General features: G+C 44.0%; 1 protein-coding gene across 7 annotated transcripts in view; it reads left to right on the forward strand.

Moving 5' to 3' along the window:
* Nucleotides 1-16,989, forward strand: part of LOC119263638 — a 36,075-nt gene that overhangs the window by 6,111 nt on the left and 12,975 nt on the right. For 3 of the 7 annotated variants that reach the window (XM_037539624.1, XM_037539630.1, XM_037539628.1), the window contains 7 exons: nucleotides 6,195-6,536; nucleotides 6,851-7,072; nucleotides 7,496-7,735; nucleotides 8,057-8,147; nucleotides 8,257-8,293; nucleotides 12,495-12,569; nucleotides 13,415-13,492. In XM_037539624.1, the coding sequence (XP_037395521.1) occupies nucleotides 6,195-6,536; nucleotides 6,851-7,072; nucleotides 7,496-7,735; nucleotides 8,057-8,147; nucleotides 8,257-8,293; nucleotides 12,495-12,569; nucleotides 13,415-13,492 (1,085 nt within the window). Of the gene's footprint in view, nucleotides 1-6,194; nucleotides 6,537-6,850; nucleotides 7,073-7,495; nucleotides 7,736-8,056; nucleotides 8,148-8,256; nucleotides 8,294-12,494; nucleotides 12,570-13,414; nucleotides 13,493-13,656; nucleotides 14,522-16,989 lie in introns of those variants that run through there. The other 4 variants (XM_037539626.1, XM_037539629.1, XM_037539627.1 and 1 more) reach the window with 3 other exon arrangements.

Raw genomic sequence — 16,989 nt, forward strand, 5'->3', positions numbered from 1 at the left:
TTCAGCAATCTGTCCATCTTGACCGCAACTGTGGCTGCTGTTAATTCCATTCTTGGTATAGTTGGAGCCTTTAAAGGTGTGACCCTGGCCTTTGCCATCACCAGAGTGGAATGAGCTTCCCCAGTTGCGTTGCGGAGCAGCAGATAGCTTGCAGTTCCATAGGCGTTGGCACTTGCATCGGCAAAGTGATGTAGCTGTGCAAAGACTGGTTCTCCAAATTGCTTTGGCTTGATACATCTGTCAACTCCAAAATCTGCAAGCTGTTGCAAACTTGAAATCCACTTGTTCCAGTCCTTAACTACGTTATCAGGCAGATTTTCATCCCAGCTGTATTTCTGTCTGCAGAAATCTTGCAAAATTCCCTTTGCTGGAAGTACTATTGGAGAAAGGAAGCCTAATGGATCGAAAATAGAACTGACTATTGAGAACAAACCTCTCCTAGTATGTGGTCGTTCTTTGAGGTTGATCTTGAACCTATACTGATCTGACTCCGAACACCACTGGACTCCCAATGCTCTCTCTATTGGCAAGTTATCTACCTCCAAGTCCAGATCTTGAAACCCTTCTGCTCTGTCCTGCTCAGGAATTGTTTTGAGCACCTTGCGGCTATTGCTTGCCCACTTTGTTAGTCGAAAACCACCTTTAGCCAACATGCTTCTTAAATCAGCGCAAAGAGTGATAGCTGTTTTCACCTTTAATTGACGTCACACAATCATCTACATAAAAGTTGCTCTTGACTGTTTTAACAGCTTCATGTCCAAATTCCTCCTCGAAATCTGTTGCACATTTTTGCAGTGCAAAAGTTGCTACACTTGGCGATGATGTTGCCCCAAAAATGTGCACCAGCATCTTGTGTTCAACAAGCTCTTGTTCATAGTTCCCATCCAGCCACCAGAGGAATCTGATAAGATTTGTGTCTTCATCATTGACTCTGACCTGGTAGAACATAGCCTCTACATCAGCCATAACTGCCACAATCTCCTGCCGGAACCTCAAGAGGACTCCTACAAGAGAACTTGATAAATCTGGTCCCTGCAGGAGCTGTTGGTTAAGCGATGTTCCTTGAAAGCTTGCTCTGCAATCAAAGACAACACGCAGTTTTTGCTTGACGGGATGCCTGACTCCATGATGAGGCAGATACCAGGTTCGTCCCTCAGTAGGCTCACTATCAGCACCTTTGAGCCTCACCGCGTAGCCTTTCTTGAAGAGGTTATCCATAAACGCAGCATATTCACTATGAAGCTTAACATCTCTAGTGAATCTTTTCCTCAAGTTCAGCGCTCGTTGCTCAGCAACTGATCTATTGTTTGGGATACACATCGACTTGTTTCTCAATGGAAGACAAATACTGTAATGACCATCCACCAATTTTGCAGGCTGGGACAGCTTGGTGATCTTCCTTTGACATTTCGATGTTCTCATTTTGTCCAGCATCAGGAAAGTCTTGCTTGAACTGCAGCTGCCAAAGTTCTTCTAACTTGGCTACTGAAATTCGATTTACAGTGACATCTGACAATTTCTCTCCCTCCTTTGCATTGCATCCACCTCTAAGTGGTCCATTTATTGTCCAGCCTAATACAGTTCTCATGGCATATGGTCTGTCATCCACACTATTAACCACCTGTAGTGGCTCCATTGCCTTGGGAACATTTGCTCTTATAAGCAATCCAATCCCTGATTGTATACTGGCAAGTTTCACATCCTTTAGATGAGGCCATCTGTTAACATCCTCTTGTTGGGGAATATTGTCTTTGGTCACAGGGATGGTTTTTTGTGAAAACACCTCCGAAAGTGGAATAAACTGGTTACCATCCAAACTACTGACCTCCAATGCATTCACAATGCAAGTGTCTACCACAGCTTCCTTTCCCATTGTCCGCAATAAGATGCTTGTGTTGCGCCCATGCATGTTCAGTTGATTTATTAGTGATTCGTTTGCAAATGTAGCTGAGCTACCTGGATCTAAAAATGCATAGGTTGTGACTATTTTGGTTCCCTTAAGTGCCTTAACACGCACTGGAACAATAGGAAAAGCACATTCTTCCTTACCGGCCCCAGTAACACCACAAGCTTCCATCTTTTGTACGAGGGCACTTGATATGGATTGTTGCTCACATACTTCCATTGCTGTTTCATCCTTTGAATCTTTAGTCTTCAAGTGTAGTAGTGTTGGATGCATACGAGAGCATTCTTGGCACTGAACTTTCTCTTTGCAATTACTACTCATGTGACCATGTTTCAAACATGCAAAACACAGACCTAAATTTTTTCTTGGTGGGGCTTACTTCTAAGTTTTCTGCAAGCCATGAGTCCATGTTGCTCCCCTTTGCAATAAAGACAAGGCTTACTGCTCGTATCCACGTGAACAACTTGTGTTTTTGGTGTTGTTTGTTGAATGTTGTCCCTTTTGGTTTTGTTTTCGATTCCTGGAGAGACAACTGCAGTTGAGAACACCTTCTTTGATTTGACTGTCTCCGTATGTGTCCTTGGTTTCTGTCGAACTGGATCTCTCATACTTGTACTAGCTTCCTTTATGCTTCCATAGAGTGGATGCAATATGTATTTGACTTGTTTATTGACAAAGTCAACAAAATCCTTAAACTTAACCCGTGCCTTTGTTTTTTCTTGTAAGTCACAGGCTAATTTTCTCCAAGCTTCTTTAAGTTTATAAGGAAGTTTGTTCGTAAGCGCCTTTATATTAGCTGTGTTGTCCAAGTCTTCCATATAACTAATGTCTGACATTGCATTGGAGCAGCTGGTGAGAAACAATGCAAAGGACTGTAGTGCAGCGCCATCCTCTGGCTTAATTACCTGCCAGTCCAAAGCCTCCTTGATATATGCTTCCGCTGTCTTGTATTCGTCACCAAAAAACTCTCTTAACATCTGCTTTGCCTTCATGTACCCTGCTGATGGCTCCATGTGGATACAACTCTTTACCAATTCGTGTGGTTGTCCACTTGTATATTGCAACAAAAATTGTAGCCGATCACGACTGTCACTAGTACGACCTTCAATTCCGTGCTCAATAGATCTAATAAATGATTTATACTCAAGCGGATCCCCCTTGAATATTGGAATCATAAGCTCAGGGAGCAATGACATTTTGTGATTCTTTACAAGGTACTCTGTGACGTTGGCTTGTTGAGACATGGCTGTGCATAGAATATCAAATGCAGATTCATGCTTGTTTTCTGTGCCCGGCATTGTCAGGGTTCTTAGATGCCTTTCTGGCTGAATTTGTGGTTCAACACTGGACAAAGGTGAGCCCTTCTGTGATGGCTGAAAACTAACATTCCTTGTTTTTTCAACTTGCTCTTCAACCTTATTGATGCTCTCAACTTCTTGTTCTTGTTCATATTTTTGTAAAACTTCCATTTTTGCTCCAGATTCTGCCAGAGCAGTCTGCATTGCATGTTTCTCCTTTCTAGCTTGCATTATAGTTTCTTGCCTTTTTTGTTCAGCCTCAAACTCTGCTTCTCAGTCTTTTATTAGCATACCAATCTGCTTCTTCCCTTTCTATGGCCAACTCCTCATTTAAAGCTGCAGCCTTTGCTTTTAATGCTGCGTGCTCCATCTCTGCCTTTATTCTGACTGAAGAAGATGAGGACAACAAGCTTCCACATCGTGATCCCGATCTACTTGTCTCTTTAGTGATCGATTTTGAAGATGTGGACCTACTATCCTTGGGAGTTATTTGTCCATCATGTTCTTCAGCCTGCTCGGAGCGTTTCATGACTCCTTTCATCCATTCCTCACATTTCCAGAAGAAGTCATTTAATGATTTATTTTTGGAGTCGATCTCTTTGATCATCCAAAAATTCATCCTTTGTCATGTATTGCTGCAAACCAGAATTTAATTCCAAGAATTCTTGGTGCAAACGATGAAAGTCAATTCGCATTTTTTTTTAACAATGTCAGCACTTGCAGCATCTTCCATTAATTGCTCAATTTGCTTCACCATACTAGTAATTTGAGACAGCTTGCCTTTACGTGCCTGAACTTGTCTATACTTGTGCTCTTCTACAGCCTTCTGTCATTTTTACTACCCATTTTCCACTTTCTGCTTGTTCATCCATGGCTAGTGCAAATTTCCACTTAAGTAGTAAAGATTACAGAGTACTCCAGAATTAGCTTCAGTTAGCTTGCAATAGCAAAGCAAAGAAAATTACTTACAACTTGCTATCTTTTCCACCTCCAGTTTCCTTCCTTCAAATCTTGATTCAAGCAATTTCCAAGTCCAGTTTTTTGACTAAAGATATAGCTTCCATGTAGTAATGAGCCTTAGCTTGCCGCTCTACCACTCTCCCTTTGGTTTAAGTCCACCAAAAAAAAAAAATAGGGAAGAATACGACAAAAATTCCACAGAACCACTTGGTTGAAAGTTGAACAGTTTACTGCTTGAAAGACAGGTTGAAACAGATTCCTTTCCAAAAATTCGTTCCAAAGTTGAGCAACAAGGAGAGCTAAAGTGAGGTCGAAAAACTGTTTGGCTTTACCACTCCATCTTTTCTTCTCCAGCACGAACAGACCACTGTTTACCCTCCCCCCTCTGTTACTCTCTCTTAGCCCCTCCCACAGCGCAGAGCTATCAAGAGGCGACCATTCTGTTCTATATGTCTATCCTTAAACAACATACATCAATTATTTTTTATATGTTGCTGAGGTACCTTAACTTGTAAATGATAACATATCAACTTTCAAACCCTTCAAATAAAATTAACTGTAATTAATAATAAACTTAAATATTGCATTATTTTCAATAATCACATTCTAATGCTCTAGGCTACATTTAGGCTCCTATAGGTGCATTATGGGATGCTGCACTAGCCAGCTGCTGCTATCAGCTGATCAAAGGCTGATTAATAACTGATTAATTATGAGTCCAGCTGCTGCTTTAGTGACCGGTGGAGATTTCATCTCTCTTCTTCTGAAGCTCCTTAAATTTGTACAGAGCTCAGATTAATTTGGAGCTGCAGGATGAAAATGATGATCAGAGACACTCAGATGAGCTGGTTGATGAACTTGCAGGTGGAGTGAGACGCCGAGCACAGCCGGAGTTAAAGCCCACTAAACACACGTTTCCACAGCGTCAGTGCTTCAGAGTAGATGGTGAAGGACTGGGAATCCAGAAATGCTGGACCAGCTGGTGAAAACCAACACAAGCAGTGATTTATAAACTGGTTTAAAGGGGTTTGATGGAAAAGAAGAGACGTTTTTATCTTATCTTACAGACTTTGTTGATTTCTGTAAATATAATTTCCCAAATGACATCATTTTTCACAGCTGGACACAAGACTGATAAACATGATTCATCAATAATTTAAAACACAGTCCACAACATCGGAACAGCGCTGCACTCATAGCGGCTCTCAGTACCACATGTTCTCCCGTGCTGGAGGCGGTTAATGCTGAGAGGCTGTTCAGAAGACCTGTCACTCAAAATCAGGCTACAAATACAGACTGCAGGTGACCGCCCTCCTCTAAGCCCCGCCCCCTGGTAAAAGCCCCAGAACATTTAAATGTAGTGAATAAAATAAAATGCACACGTTGTCTAAACCGCTTATCCTTCTGGGTCACGGAGGAGCTGGAACTCATCCCAACTGGCATTGGGTGGAAGGCAGGATTCAACCTGGACAGGTCGCCAGTCCATCACAGGGCAGACAGACAGACACAGACAGACAGGTAGCCACACAGACACTACAGGATAACTGGGCCAAATCTGAAATTGCAGAAGGTCTCCAACATCAGAGGGGTCCTAAACAACGATGTCCCCAGATTATCCTGTGGTTTGGGGCGTCTATAATCCCATCTTCACTCCTCCGATCTGCTCCCAGTCCAGTCGGGGTCCAGGCTTTTCCCTGAGGTCATAGCAATGTGTATTTACTGTAGTACGTTTCTCTCTCACTGTCTCTGTCTGTCTCACTGCCAGTGTCTCTCTGCTGTTCCCTCAGCTTTTCTGAGAGGAAGAGCTTTAGTTACACCTCTACATGGACTTTTAATGAGGGTCATTCTTTGGAGATGTTAGACAGCAGAACGACTGGGACTTCAAACAGTTATAAAGAGCTACATTCATCATTTTATAAAGCAAAGGTTGTTTCTGAGGGTATAACGCTGGATAGTGTTGTTACTCAGTAGCAGACAGATATTCTAATATTATAAAATTCCTCCTTCCTGACTGTGACTCTGTGTTCCAGGTAAACTGGACTGGGCTGTGACCTACACTCCTGGACGTGTCTGTGCTCTGAAAGGATCATCAGTTGATCTGTCCTGCTCTTATAAACACCCTGAAGGACTCACAGTGAATAGATCACTCTGGTACATTGAAAGTCAGTGGAAGTTTGGTGCTGAGCCTGAGGATGTACGAGAGTCTGATCAGTATGAGGGGAGAGTGCAGTACAGCCGGACCCTGAACTCCTGTAGAATGACCATCACTGACCTGAGAGAGAGCGACGCTCACACATACAGCTTCAGATTCTACACTGATCATCCTGACGGCAGTTTCTCTGGCAGTCCTGGAGTCACTCTGTCCGTCACAGGTAACTCTGGATAATAAAGACCTGCATTCTGACTAATTCCGATATTCCAGTGTCTGTAAGGGTGAATGAGTGGATAGTCGGATAATCTCAGGAAAGGAAAAAGGAAGTTGACCTGTATTATTTCCTCCCTGACTTTACATTATGCAGCGTAAGAAATACCCCAGCAGTGATTTCAGTGTTCAGATACTGACCCCTGGAACAGTGAACCGAGTGTCCATACACACCCCTACTAGATAACATACAGTGAGGTGAGGTAACTGGAAGAGTGTCTACAGATGAAAATAACACTAAACCTTGTTTAAAATCACCTGCAGATCTGAAGGTTACAGTGTCAGATACAGATGGAGGAGTAAAGAAGCTGAACTGCAGCTCCACCTGCACTCTGCCCAACAACCCCACCTACATCTGGTACAGGAACGGACAGCCTGTATCTGACCAGAACAGAAATGAACTGGAGCTGAGAGACAGAACTGTGGATGCTGGCAGCTACTCCTGCGCTGTGAAAGGATACGAGGAGCTCGGCTCTCCTGCCGTCTGTAAGACCTCACTTTAATCTGCCCTCAGAACAGAACAGAACCTCCAGAACATCCTGCACTCACTCGATCATCTCACTGGCAGCTTCCACTGGATTACAGTGAACTCATGTTCAGTCACTCTGAGAGACGCTGATTATACAGTTCTAATATAATTCAGTTTGTGGTTTTGATTCTGTCCAATATCATTCGTTTGTACTTGTGAGGTTTTATTCATGGTGTTCGTTAATCCTCAGTGTGACATGTTAGAAAGTGTTACAGTGAATTCATTACAACAGTTTAAACTGAGTTCCTTTCATTTAGTGACTCCCCAATCACTGTTCAGGAGTTTCTCTTATAGTTCAGAGTAAGAGCAGTTTGTTCTGTATGATGTTTTTCTCTGGGTGTAAGAAGCTCAGTAACTAGTCGAGTCTCTGTCTCGTTCAGACTCTCCCAGACCTCCATCTGTATCTGAGACTGAGGTTAACGGCTCCGTCACGCTGGTCTGTGTCAGCGACTCCAACCCTGCCAGCTCTTACACCTGGTTCAGGAAGACAGGAGGGAACATCACACAGTTTGGAGAAGGAGCCAGTTTAACTTTAGCTGCAGGAGCAGATGGAGTTTTCTACTGTACGGCAGAGAATCCATACGGATCATCCACCTCATCAGAATGGACTCTTACATCAGGTGTGTTATGGGATGTTATGCTGCCTTTTTATCAGACTATTAGTCAGAAATCAGGCCTTTTGTGTTTTTCCTCAGGGCAGTGCAGGACAGGTCGGTAGCATCTGCTACAGATTTTCTGCAGGAACAGCAATCGCATCACTTTGGGAGTGGGCGGGGCAAAACAGCTGTAGCCTGAACAGGCGGGGCTTAATTGCTGTAGGCCTAAGGGGCGGGGCTATATTACTGTAGACTGAATGGGTGGAGTCAAACTGCTGTAGAGTACTTTATTCTAAAAGGGTTTATCTGTATAAATGTTCTAAAAGGTTCTTCATCTCTGTTCAGCTGGGCTGTGGAAGCAGTTTGCTGTGTGGGGAACCGTTGGAGTCGGTTCTGCTCTGGTTCTGTCTCTTATTACTGCTGCTGTCTGTCTTCAGTGAGTGAGCTGGTTATTACTATGAAATGAAGTTTTAATCAGGAGCTCAATTTTATCCTCAAATGGAAACTCCTAAAACAGCCTGTCTGTGTTTAATCTGTGTGTTTAGGAGGAAGAGAGGAGCAGAGGGAGGAGCAGATGTTCAGGTACTGAGAATCAACCCAAACAAAACACATTAGATTAGAGCTTCCAACAGGTTAACACAACCTTTCCTTTCCAATTTGATGTGCAGGACTTTGTCTGTCATTCCCACAATGCTGTTCACCTGCAGCTCGCAGCAGTTTTAGGTTTGATGCGTCTTCAAATAAGCGTTTCATTATAGAAGAACCTTCAGTCTGAAGGACAGAACTGAAGCGCTACACACAGTAAATATGGTTTTGAAAGAAAAGAGGCAAAACATGTTGAAACAGTGAGGAATGTAGTTTGTACACAGACTCCTATCTGAAGCCGTCACACCTGCCAGGTGTTTAGTAGGTTTACATTTGTACAGTGTAATGCCTGCAGCTCAGCCTGCTGGAAAAAACAGCTGAGACCAACAGGACATCTTTGCTCCCATCCTCCTCTGGACCACACCGGATAGCAAACAGCATTAGTATAAAGTATTATAGTTCACAACGAGGGAAAACAGCTGGAGCACCGGTTAATTAGATGGACTGAGTTTGTGCAGCAGCAGCAGGAGGGTCAGTTCATGAGGGTCAGTTCATGATGGTGAGGTGCAGATCAGCCAACAGAGCGCTCTGGTGACTCTAGCAGCTCTGGTGACTCCCATGTGGGAACTCAGGCAGACGTCGCTCAGAGGCTGAAATAAAGAGAGAGATTGATTAACAGGACAGGTCCATTTATGGAGAGATATTAGTGAGTAATAGTGCAACAGCTGATATTAGTAAAACGCTCATGTGAACAGAAAAGTTTTGAGTCTAGTTTTAAATGTAGAGAGCGTGTCTGAGTCCCGAACAGAGGTCGGGAGATGATCCCACAATTTTGGGGATACGTAGGAAAAAGCTTGAGCCCCTGCTGTGGTTTTTCTAATCTGAGGAACCGTCAGCGAGTCGTTATTTTGGGTTCATATGACTGAATGAATTCACTACGATACTGCAGGGCCATTTAATGATTCACACTTTATCAGAAGGATTTTATACTCTACACCAAATTTAACAGGCAGACGGTGTGAGGATGACAGGATTGGGGATATATGGTCAAAGTTTTTTGCAGCTGCACTCTGGACCAGTTGGAGCTTATTTAATAAGGTGTTGGAGCTTCCAGCTAAAATGGTGTTACAGGAGTCCAGCCTGGAGGTTCTAAAGGCACCAGCTTTTCCACATCATTTAGGGCTAGAGTATTGTCTACTGGACACTCAAGACTCGACAGTGGACCCAGATCAATCTGTGAACTGTTGTTCGCCTTGTGGGCGTCACTAAATCATGAGCAGAGAGCCACCCAGTAGCAGAAGTTCAGCCCTGCACGTTTAAGCCCTCGCCCTGAAAAACGGACCACTTCACTCTACTCAGCCGCTCTCCGAATTGGAGAGACCCAAGTGCAGAAAGGAGAAGAAACTGTCTGCTGGTCATTTTAGAGATTTAATGACATTTCCAGATCATGTTGGAGAACTCAGGCTTTTATCTGACGATGGGTAGATCAGACGGATCATGTCTGATACTGAACGCTCAGCAGTAACGTTATGTCCATGACCTGTAACCATCTAACTGCTGGACTCTGCTCCCGTTATTAGTCAGTGGTCAGATTAGCGGACACAGTGGAGGAATTTCTGTGGTCCTCATTGTGTTTTAATTGTAATTAGACCACTGGTTAAAAAAGAGAACCTCGATCCCTGTGAACTATCAAACTATAGACCCATCTCGAATCTCCCCTTTATATCTAAGATCCTGGAAAAAGTGGTAGTAAAACAATTCAGCTCCTATTTTCATAGGAATCATCTACATTAAAAATTCCAGTCTGGTTTTAGGCCACATCACAGTACAGAAACAGCACTAGTAAAAACTGTGAATGATCTTTTTATTTTTCTCTGACAAAGGAAATGTGTCTCTGCTAGTCCTCCTTGATCTTAGTGCAGCATTTGACACAATAGACCACTCTATCCTACTAGATAGACTAGAAAACCCTGTAGAGGTAACAGGAACAGCTCTTTCCTGGTTCAGGTCCTACCTCACTGATCGCTATCAGTTCATTAATGTAAAGGGCGAATCATCTGTCCTTGTAAAAGTAAAGTATGGTGTTCCACAAGGCTCTGTTTTAGGACCTATATTATTCACAATATATGTGCTACCATTAGGCACCATTGTCAGTAAAAACCTTATATATATCAAGCAAACCAGATGACAACATTGAAGACTGTGTAAAAGACATAAAAGACTGGATGTCTAGTAACTTTCTGCTACTTAACTCTGATAAAACAGAGGTCCTGCTTCTTGGTCCAAAAGCAGCTAGAAACAAACTGTCTAACTCAACACTTAAACTTAACAATCTCTCAGCTGCATCAAGCTCATCTGTTAAAAGTCTTGGTGTCGTGATGGACACTGATCTGTCCTTCAACGCACATATAACTAATATCACTAGAACAGCCGTCCTGCATCTCCACAATATCGCTAAATTAAGAAATGCATGATCTCTACAGGACGCAGAAAAGCTAGTTCATGCATTCATTACTTCAAGGCTGGACACTGTAATGTCCTGCTGTCTGGACGTCCCAGCAAAAGCCTCAACAAGCTTCAGTTGGTCCAGAAAGCTGCAGCCAGATTCTCACAAGAACCAGAAAGTTCGACCATATCAGCCCAGTTTTATCAGCCCTGCACTGGTTACCAGTTAAACTTCACACTGATTATAAAATCCTATTACTGACCTATAAAGCTCTAAACGGACTCGCCCCTCAGCGCCTGAGTGACCTTCTCTCCCACTATGAACCATCAGGCCTACTTAGATCACAAGGTGCTGCTCACCACTGGTACCTAGAACTAATAAATCTCCATCAGGGGGCGTAGCTTCTCATACAGAGCCCCCCAGCTCTGGAATAATCTTCCTGCTAATGTTCGGGACTCAGACTCAGCCTCAGTCTTTAAGTCTAGGCTAAAAACTCACTTGTTGAGTGGAGCCTTTGGTGATTAGTCTCCCTGTCAGATCTGGACCTCCTGGAGTCTCTGCTGCTCTGTTATACTGTAATCTGTGGTCAGCCACTCTTTACAGAACTGACTCTGTGGCCAGCCACTCTTTACAGAACTGACTCTGTGGTCAGCCACTCTTTACAGAACTGACTCTGTGGTCAGCCACTCTCTACAGAACTGACTCTGTGGTCAGCCACTCTTTAAAGAACTGACTCTGTGGTCAGCCACTCTCTACAGAACTGACTCTGTGGTCAGCCACTCTGTACAGAACTGACTCTGTGGCCAGCCACTCTTTACAGAACTGACTCTGTGGTCAGCCACTCTTTACAGAACTGACTCTGTGGTCAGCCACTCTCTACAGAACTGACTCTGTGGTCAGCCACTCTTTAAAGAACTGACTCTGTGGTCAGCCACTCTCTACAGAACTGACTCTGTGGTCAGCCACTCTCTACAGAACTGACTCTGTGGTCAGTCACTCTTTACAGAACTGACCGCGTCTTTCTTTCCTTTCTCTGCCGAGTTGATCAGCTGCCCATCCTGTGCGTCTGATGCTGCTGCCTCTTCTGCCTTAATCGGGCGCTGCTGTTCACCAGCCTTCTGGACCGGCTTGACCACCACTGAACTTCTTGCATTACAACGCTGTGCAGTCCTCACCCTCAGATGCTCCTCACCCTCAGATGCTCCTCACCCTCAGATGCTGCTGCACAATCATAAACTAATCAAGTTAATCGCTGCTTCTCTTTTCCCACTTTGTACTATAAACTTTATACTAATAATGTTTGCTATCCGGTGTGGACCGTAGGAGGATGGGTTCCCCTTCTGAGTCTTGGTTCCTCTCAAGGTTTCTTCCTCTTTAGGGAGTTTTTCCGTGCCCCTGTCGCCGCTGGCGACGCTCATTGGGGCTCCGACCTGGATTTTCTTTTCTTTTCTTTCTGTAATACTGATTACTAACTCTGAGTGGCACTCTGACAGATCAGCTGTGCCAAATGTAGTCCCACCCAACTCAAATCAAACAGAGACAAAAGGCAAAAATGTAATTTTAAAGAAATTTTTTCTCTGACAGTTCAGAATAAAAATATCACAAACTATAGATCATAAAAGAAAATCCTGAAAATGAGCAGACAGGGGCTTTAACGTTTCAGCACCCTCAGCTTAAACACTGTACCTGTGTGAGAATCTCTGACTGGTCCTGAATAGAAACTGAAGCTGTTTCTCCTCGTCTCTCTGAAAGGCTCCGAAGTGTGGAGACGACACGTACTCGGCTCTGAACCCCAACACCAGGTCCTCCGACTACGACACTCTGACTGTGAGTCTGCTCTGTGTGTGTGTGTGTGTGTGTGTGTGCAGCACCATGCCATTGTCTGTGTGGCTCCCGGGAGTGCCCGTCTTCAGGTCATTTACGTCGTCTCCTGCATCCACACTGGCTACTCCAGGACTCCGACTGCAGGAATGGTGACATCTGTGCACCATGAAGCTCCTGGACTCACCATTTCTCTCTCCAGCACCGACTCCAGGGCCTCAGTCACATTGTGTGGGTGGGCCAGCTGTGTGTGGATGAGCAGCCCAGTTGGAGACTGTGTGTAGTGGAACTGGTCTTGGGTAGATTTGCTCTGTACAGGAGACGGCGTGGGATCGTGAGCCCATATAACTGAGGTTCCTTAATGGTTCCCCTGCCTGTCTTCACCGGTTTCACGGTTTAGACCGAAGGAATTTGGGCCGCATCACTGCCCAGAACATCAGACCACTCTTGCTACTTGGCGTCCAGTTCAAATTTAGCATGGAAAGCCTCCCAATCTGCTTTAGCGGAGTATTTTGGAGTCTTAACGGTTTCTGTTAAACGCTGCCTGTGGGCTTGATTTGTTTACATCTGCGCCCTGATGTGTACATGGCAGCTGAACTGAACATCAGCAGAATTCTTCAGTTTGTTTTCTTTCTCAGATTATGTCTCCCTCTCAGCTCAGGGACACCCACCCACAACCCGGGGTGTCTCCCAGCCCCGCCCTCCCCAATAAGAGTCTCCGTAAAATTATTAATAAATTAACAAAATGTAAAAATATTAACAAAAGTTAACAAATGCCAAGAAAAGCCAAGCTGAGGTTAACATGACCCAAACCCTTATTAAACACGCTGCAATATTCTGGTGTTTTACAGCAGGTTAGAGACTCTGCCAGCGACACGTACTCAGCTCTGAACTCCACCACCAGGTCCTCCGACTACGACACTCTCACAGTAAGTCTGGTGTGTGTGAACATTACTGTGGTTATTAGTGTGTTTAGATTGATCATCATTTCACAGCACGTCACACGTCAGGACTCAGTGTAGTGTCAAACCTTGGAGACACACTCCAGCAGCAAATGCAGCACGACATGAGTAATATTTAATATTCATAACAGGAGCAAAGGCCACCACCCGCAGAGATGAAGAAAGCGGCAGTTGGTTCTCTTGGTCTAGAACAGCAGGAGAGAACATATTTCAGCGTGCAGGAGCCTGTACTGTACGGGTTGGAGCCTGTGGAGTTTAGGAGGAAGTTCAGCTGCTAATGGATCAAATCATCAACTCCGTAGTTTAGTTTCTGCTGTGAAACAGGTGTGAATTTAAAAAGATCTGCCAGTTGTGAGTCGTTACATTGTTTAATGCAGCACCTTCAGAAATCCCTTTGAAGTAGCCTTATAATGTCAGATTAGCCTGGTACTAATTTCTGCTGGCTTCACTGTGGAGATTTGTGGAATTACATCTGATGCCAAGTCTAAATCACTGATATGTGAAGCTTGAAACAGGCCGAAAATACCACGGATACTTTTTCACTGTTTTCTTATTGAGCTTTGTTCTCAAATATACATGTTGCTGAGCTGCTGCCTCTAATTTTCAAATGCATCCGATCCTGCCTCCAGTCGGCATCGGAGCCGATGTTTTAAAGAACTCCTGCCTCCAGTCGGCATCGGAGCCGACGTTTTAAAGAACTCCTGTCTCCAGTCGGCATCGGAGCCGACGTTTTAAAGAACTCCCGTCTCCAGTCGGCATCGGAGCCGACGTTTTAAAGAACTCCTGCCTCCAGTCGGCATCGGAGCCGACGTTTTAAAGAACTCCCGTCTCCAGTCGGCATCGGAGCCGACGTTTTAAAGAACTCCCGCCTCCAGTCGGCATCGGAGCCGACGTTTTCAAGAACTCCCGCCTCCAGTCGGCATCGGAGCCGACGTTTTCAAGAACTCCCGCCTCCAGTCGGCATCGGAGCCGACGTTTTCAAGAACTCCTGCCTCCAGTCGGTATCGGAGCCGACGTTTTAAAGAACTCCTGCCTCCAGTCGGCATCGGAGCCGACGTTTTAAAGAACTCCTGCCTCCAGTCGACATCGGAGCCGACGTTTTAAAGAACTCCTGCCTCCAGTCGGCATCGGAGCCGACGTTTTAAAGAACTCCTGCCTCCAGTCGGCATCGGAGCCGACGTTTTAAAGAACTCCTGCCTCCAGTCGACATCGGAGCCGACGTTTTAAAGAACTCCTGCTGTGATGTACATCATTTATGTGATCTGCGTATCACGTGACGACACAGTTATGCTGCATGCCGCCTGCAGTTACGCGTTTGTTTGCTGAAGAATAAAGAGGTCACGTTATCTGTTATATCCTTCGTCTTTACCTTATTTCAAGAAGGTACAGAACATAGCATGGTACCAGGAGTTTCGAACTCACGTTAAGCTCGCGTGCAGATGAGCAAATGACTGTTGAAGGCAACAAGAGGCGAGTAAAACAACAACAAAAAAACGTTAGCCTGTAAGTGGCTAGCTACGGTGCTCGGGAGTGGGAACTAGCTTCGAGCCGGGAAGATGGAGCAGCTAACAGCGGAGCAACAGAAGGACTATGCGCTGGTAATAGAGAAATTTCAATCATTCTGTACGCCCCGAAAAAACGAGACATATGAAAGGTACATGTTCAACAGTAGATCACAGACAGAGTCAGAGTCTGTTGAGGAGTTTATTATGGACTTGAAGTTAAAGAGTCAAACGTGCAATTTTGGAGACCTTGTCAACTCGTTGATACGTGATAGAATAGTAATGGGGGTGCGTGACAAAGGACTGAGAGAAAAGCTACTCGGAGAGTCGGATCTGACGCTTGAAAAAGCATTACAAATTTGTCAGGCAAGAGAAGCAACACAAAGCAGAATGAAAACCATGGACTGTAGTCAGTGGAAAGCCTCCGTAATGAAAATAGACTGTGCCTCGATCATTTTTACACAGGGAGGCCAAGGTGGTGTTAGGAGTCTTGCCCAAGGACCCTTATTGGTATAGTGTAGGGTGTTTGCCCTGGTCGGGGATTGAACCCCAATCTACAGCGTAGAAGGCAAAGGTGTTACCCACTACACTAGCCAACCACATGTACATAAAAGGTGAGAGGTTTGATGTGCCATTTGTGATTGTGAAAGGTACCAAGCCTCCTATCATTGGGTTAAAAACATGTAAGATGCTAGGTCTGGTGAAGCGGGTAAACGAGGTGAAAACTGAAAGTGATGCAGAGAGGCAGACAAATGTAGAAGACGCATATGTAGATATTTTTCAAGGCATCGGGAAACTCAAGGTTACACACAGAATAGAGCTAGAAAAGCCAAACAGACCAGTCATTCACGCTGCCAGAAAGGTACCACTAGCCCTAAGAGAAAAATTGAAGGCAGAGCTGCAAAGGTTAGAGGCCCTAGACATAGTAGAGAAAGTGGAAGAGCCTACTGAGTGGGTACATTCACTTGTAATTGTTGAGAAAAAAGATGGCTCATTAAGATTATGCATAGATCCAAAAGAATTGAACAGATTTGTGAGACGTGAACACTACCAACTGCCAACAAGAGGAGAAATCTTTGGTGATATAGCAGGTGCCAAATATTTCTCAAAATTAGATGCCTCCACAGGGTTCTGGCAAATCCCTTTAGATAAAGAGAGTACCAGACTCTGTACTTTTAATACGCCATTTGGCAGGTATTCTTTTAAAAGATTACCTTTTGGACTGACTTCTTCTCCAGAAGTGTTTCACAGAACAATTCAGCAGATCTTTGAAAATATTCCAGACACTAAAGTGTACATTGATGATATCCTGATTTGGGGCAGGACAATTGAAGAACATGACCAGAGGCTGAAAATGGCACTGGACACAGCTAGAACTAGTGGTCTAAAGCTAAACGCAGGCAAGTGTCAGTACAGACAATCTGAAATTACATTTCTTGGTGAAAATCTAACACAAGAGGGTGTTGAAATTGATCAGAACAAGGTGGCTGCCATAAAGAACATGCCTCCACCAACAGACAAAGAGGGTGTTCAAAGATTTTTAGGTATGGTAAACTATGTAGGCAAATTTGTACCAAACCTAACTAGCCACACAAGTCAGTTGAGAAGTCTACTGTGTAAAACTACAGAGTAGGGTTGCAACGGTATGAGATTTTCACGGTATGATAACCGTCTCAGAAAATACGCGGTATCACGGTTATCACGGTATCATGGATTGTTACATATATTATTAAAAGATACACTGACCCTTAAAGAAATTACCACGAAAGTCTTTTTTGTTTAATTAACTATTTATTGTAGTTGAAACCTGGAACTATTATATACAAAATATCTCCTTAAAAAAAAAAAGCTGTACACCTGTTTTTGCAAAAACTGCAATATTAGAAGGAGAAAAAAACTAAATCTTTAAATAAAAATGAATGTCTCTTTAGAAAGAAAAAATACTTTGTCTTTATAGAAAAA

The sequence above is a fragment of the Pygocentrus nattereri genome, chromosome 6 (genome assembly GCF_015220715.1).
Source record: "Pygocentrus nattereri isolate fPygNat1 chromosome 6, fPygNat1.pri, whole genome shotgun sequence".
NCBI lineage: Eukaryota > Metazoa > Chordata > Actinopteri > Characiformes > Serrasalmidae > Pygocentrus > Pygocentrus nattereri.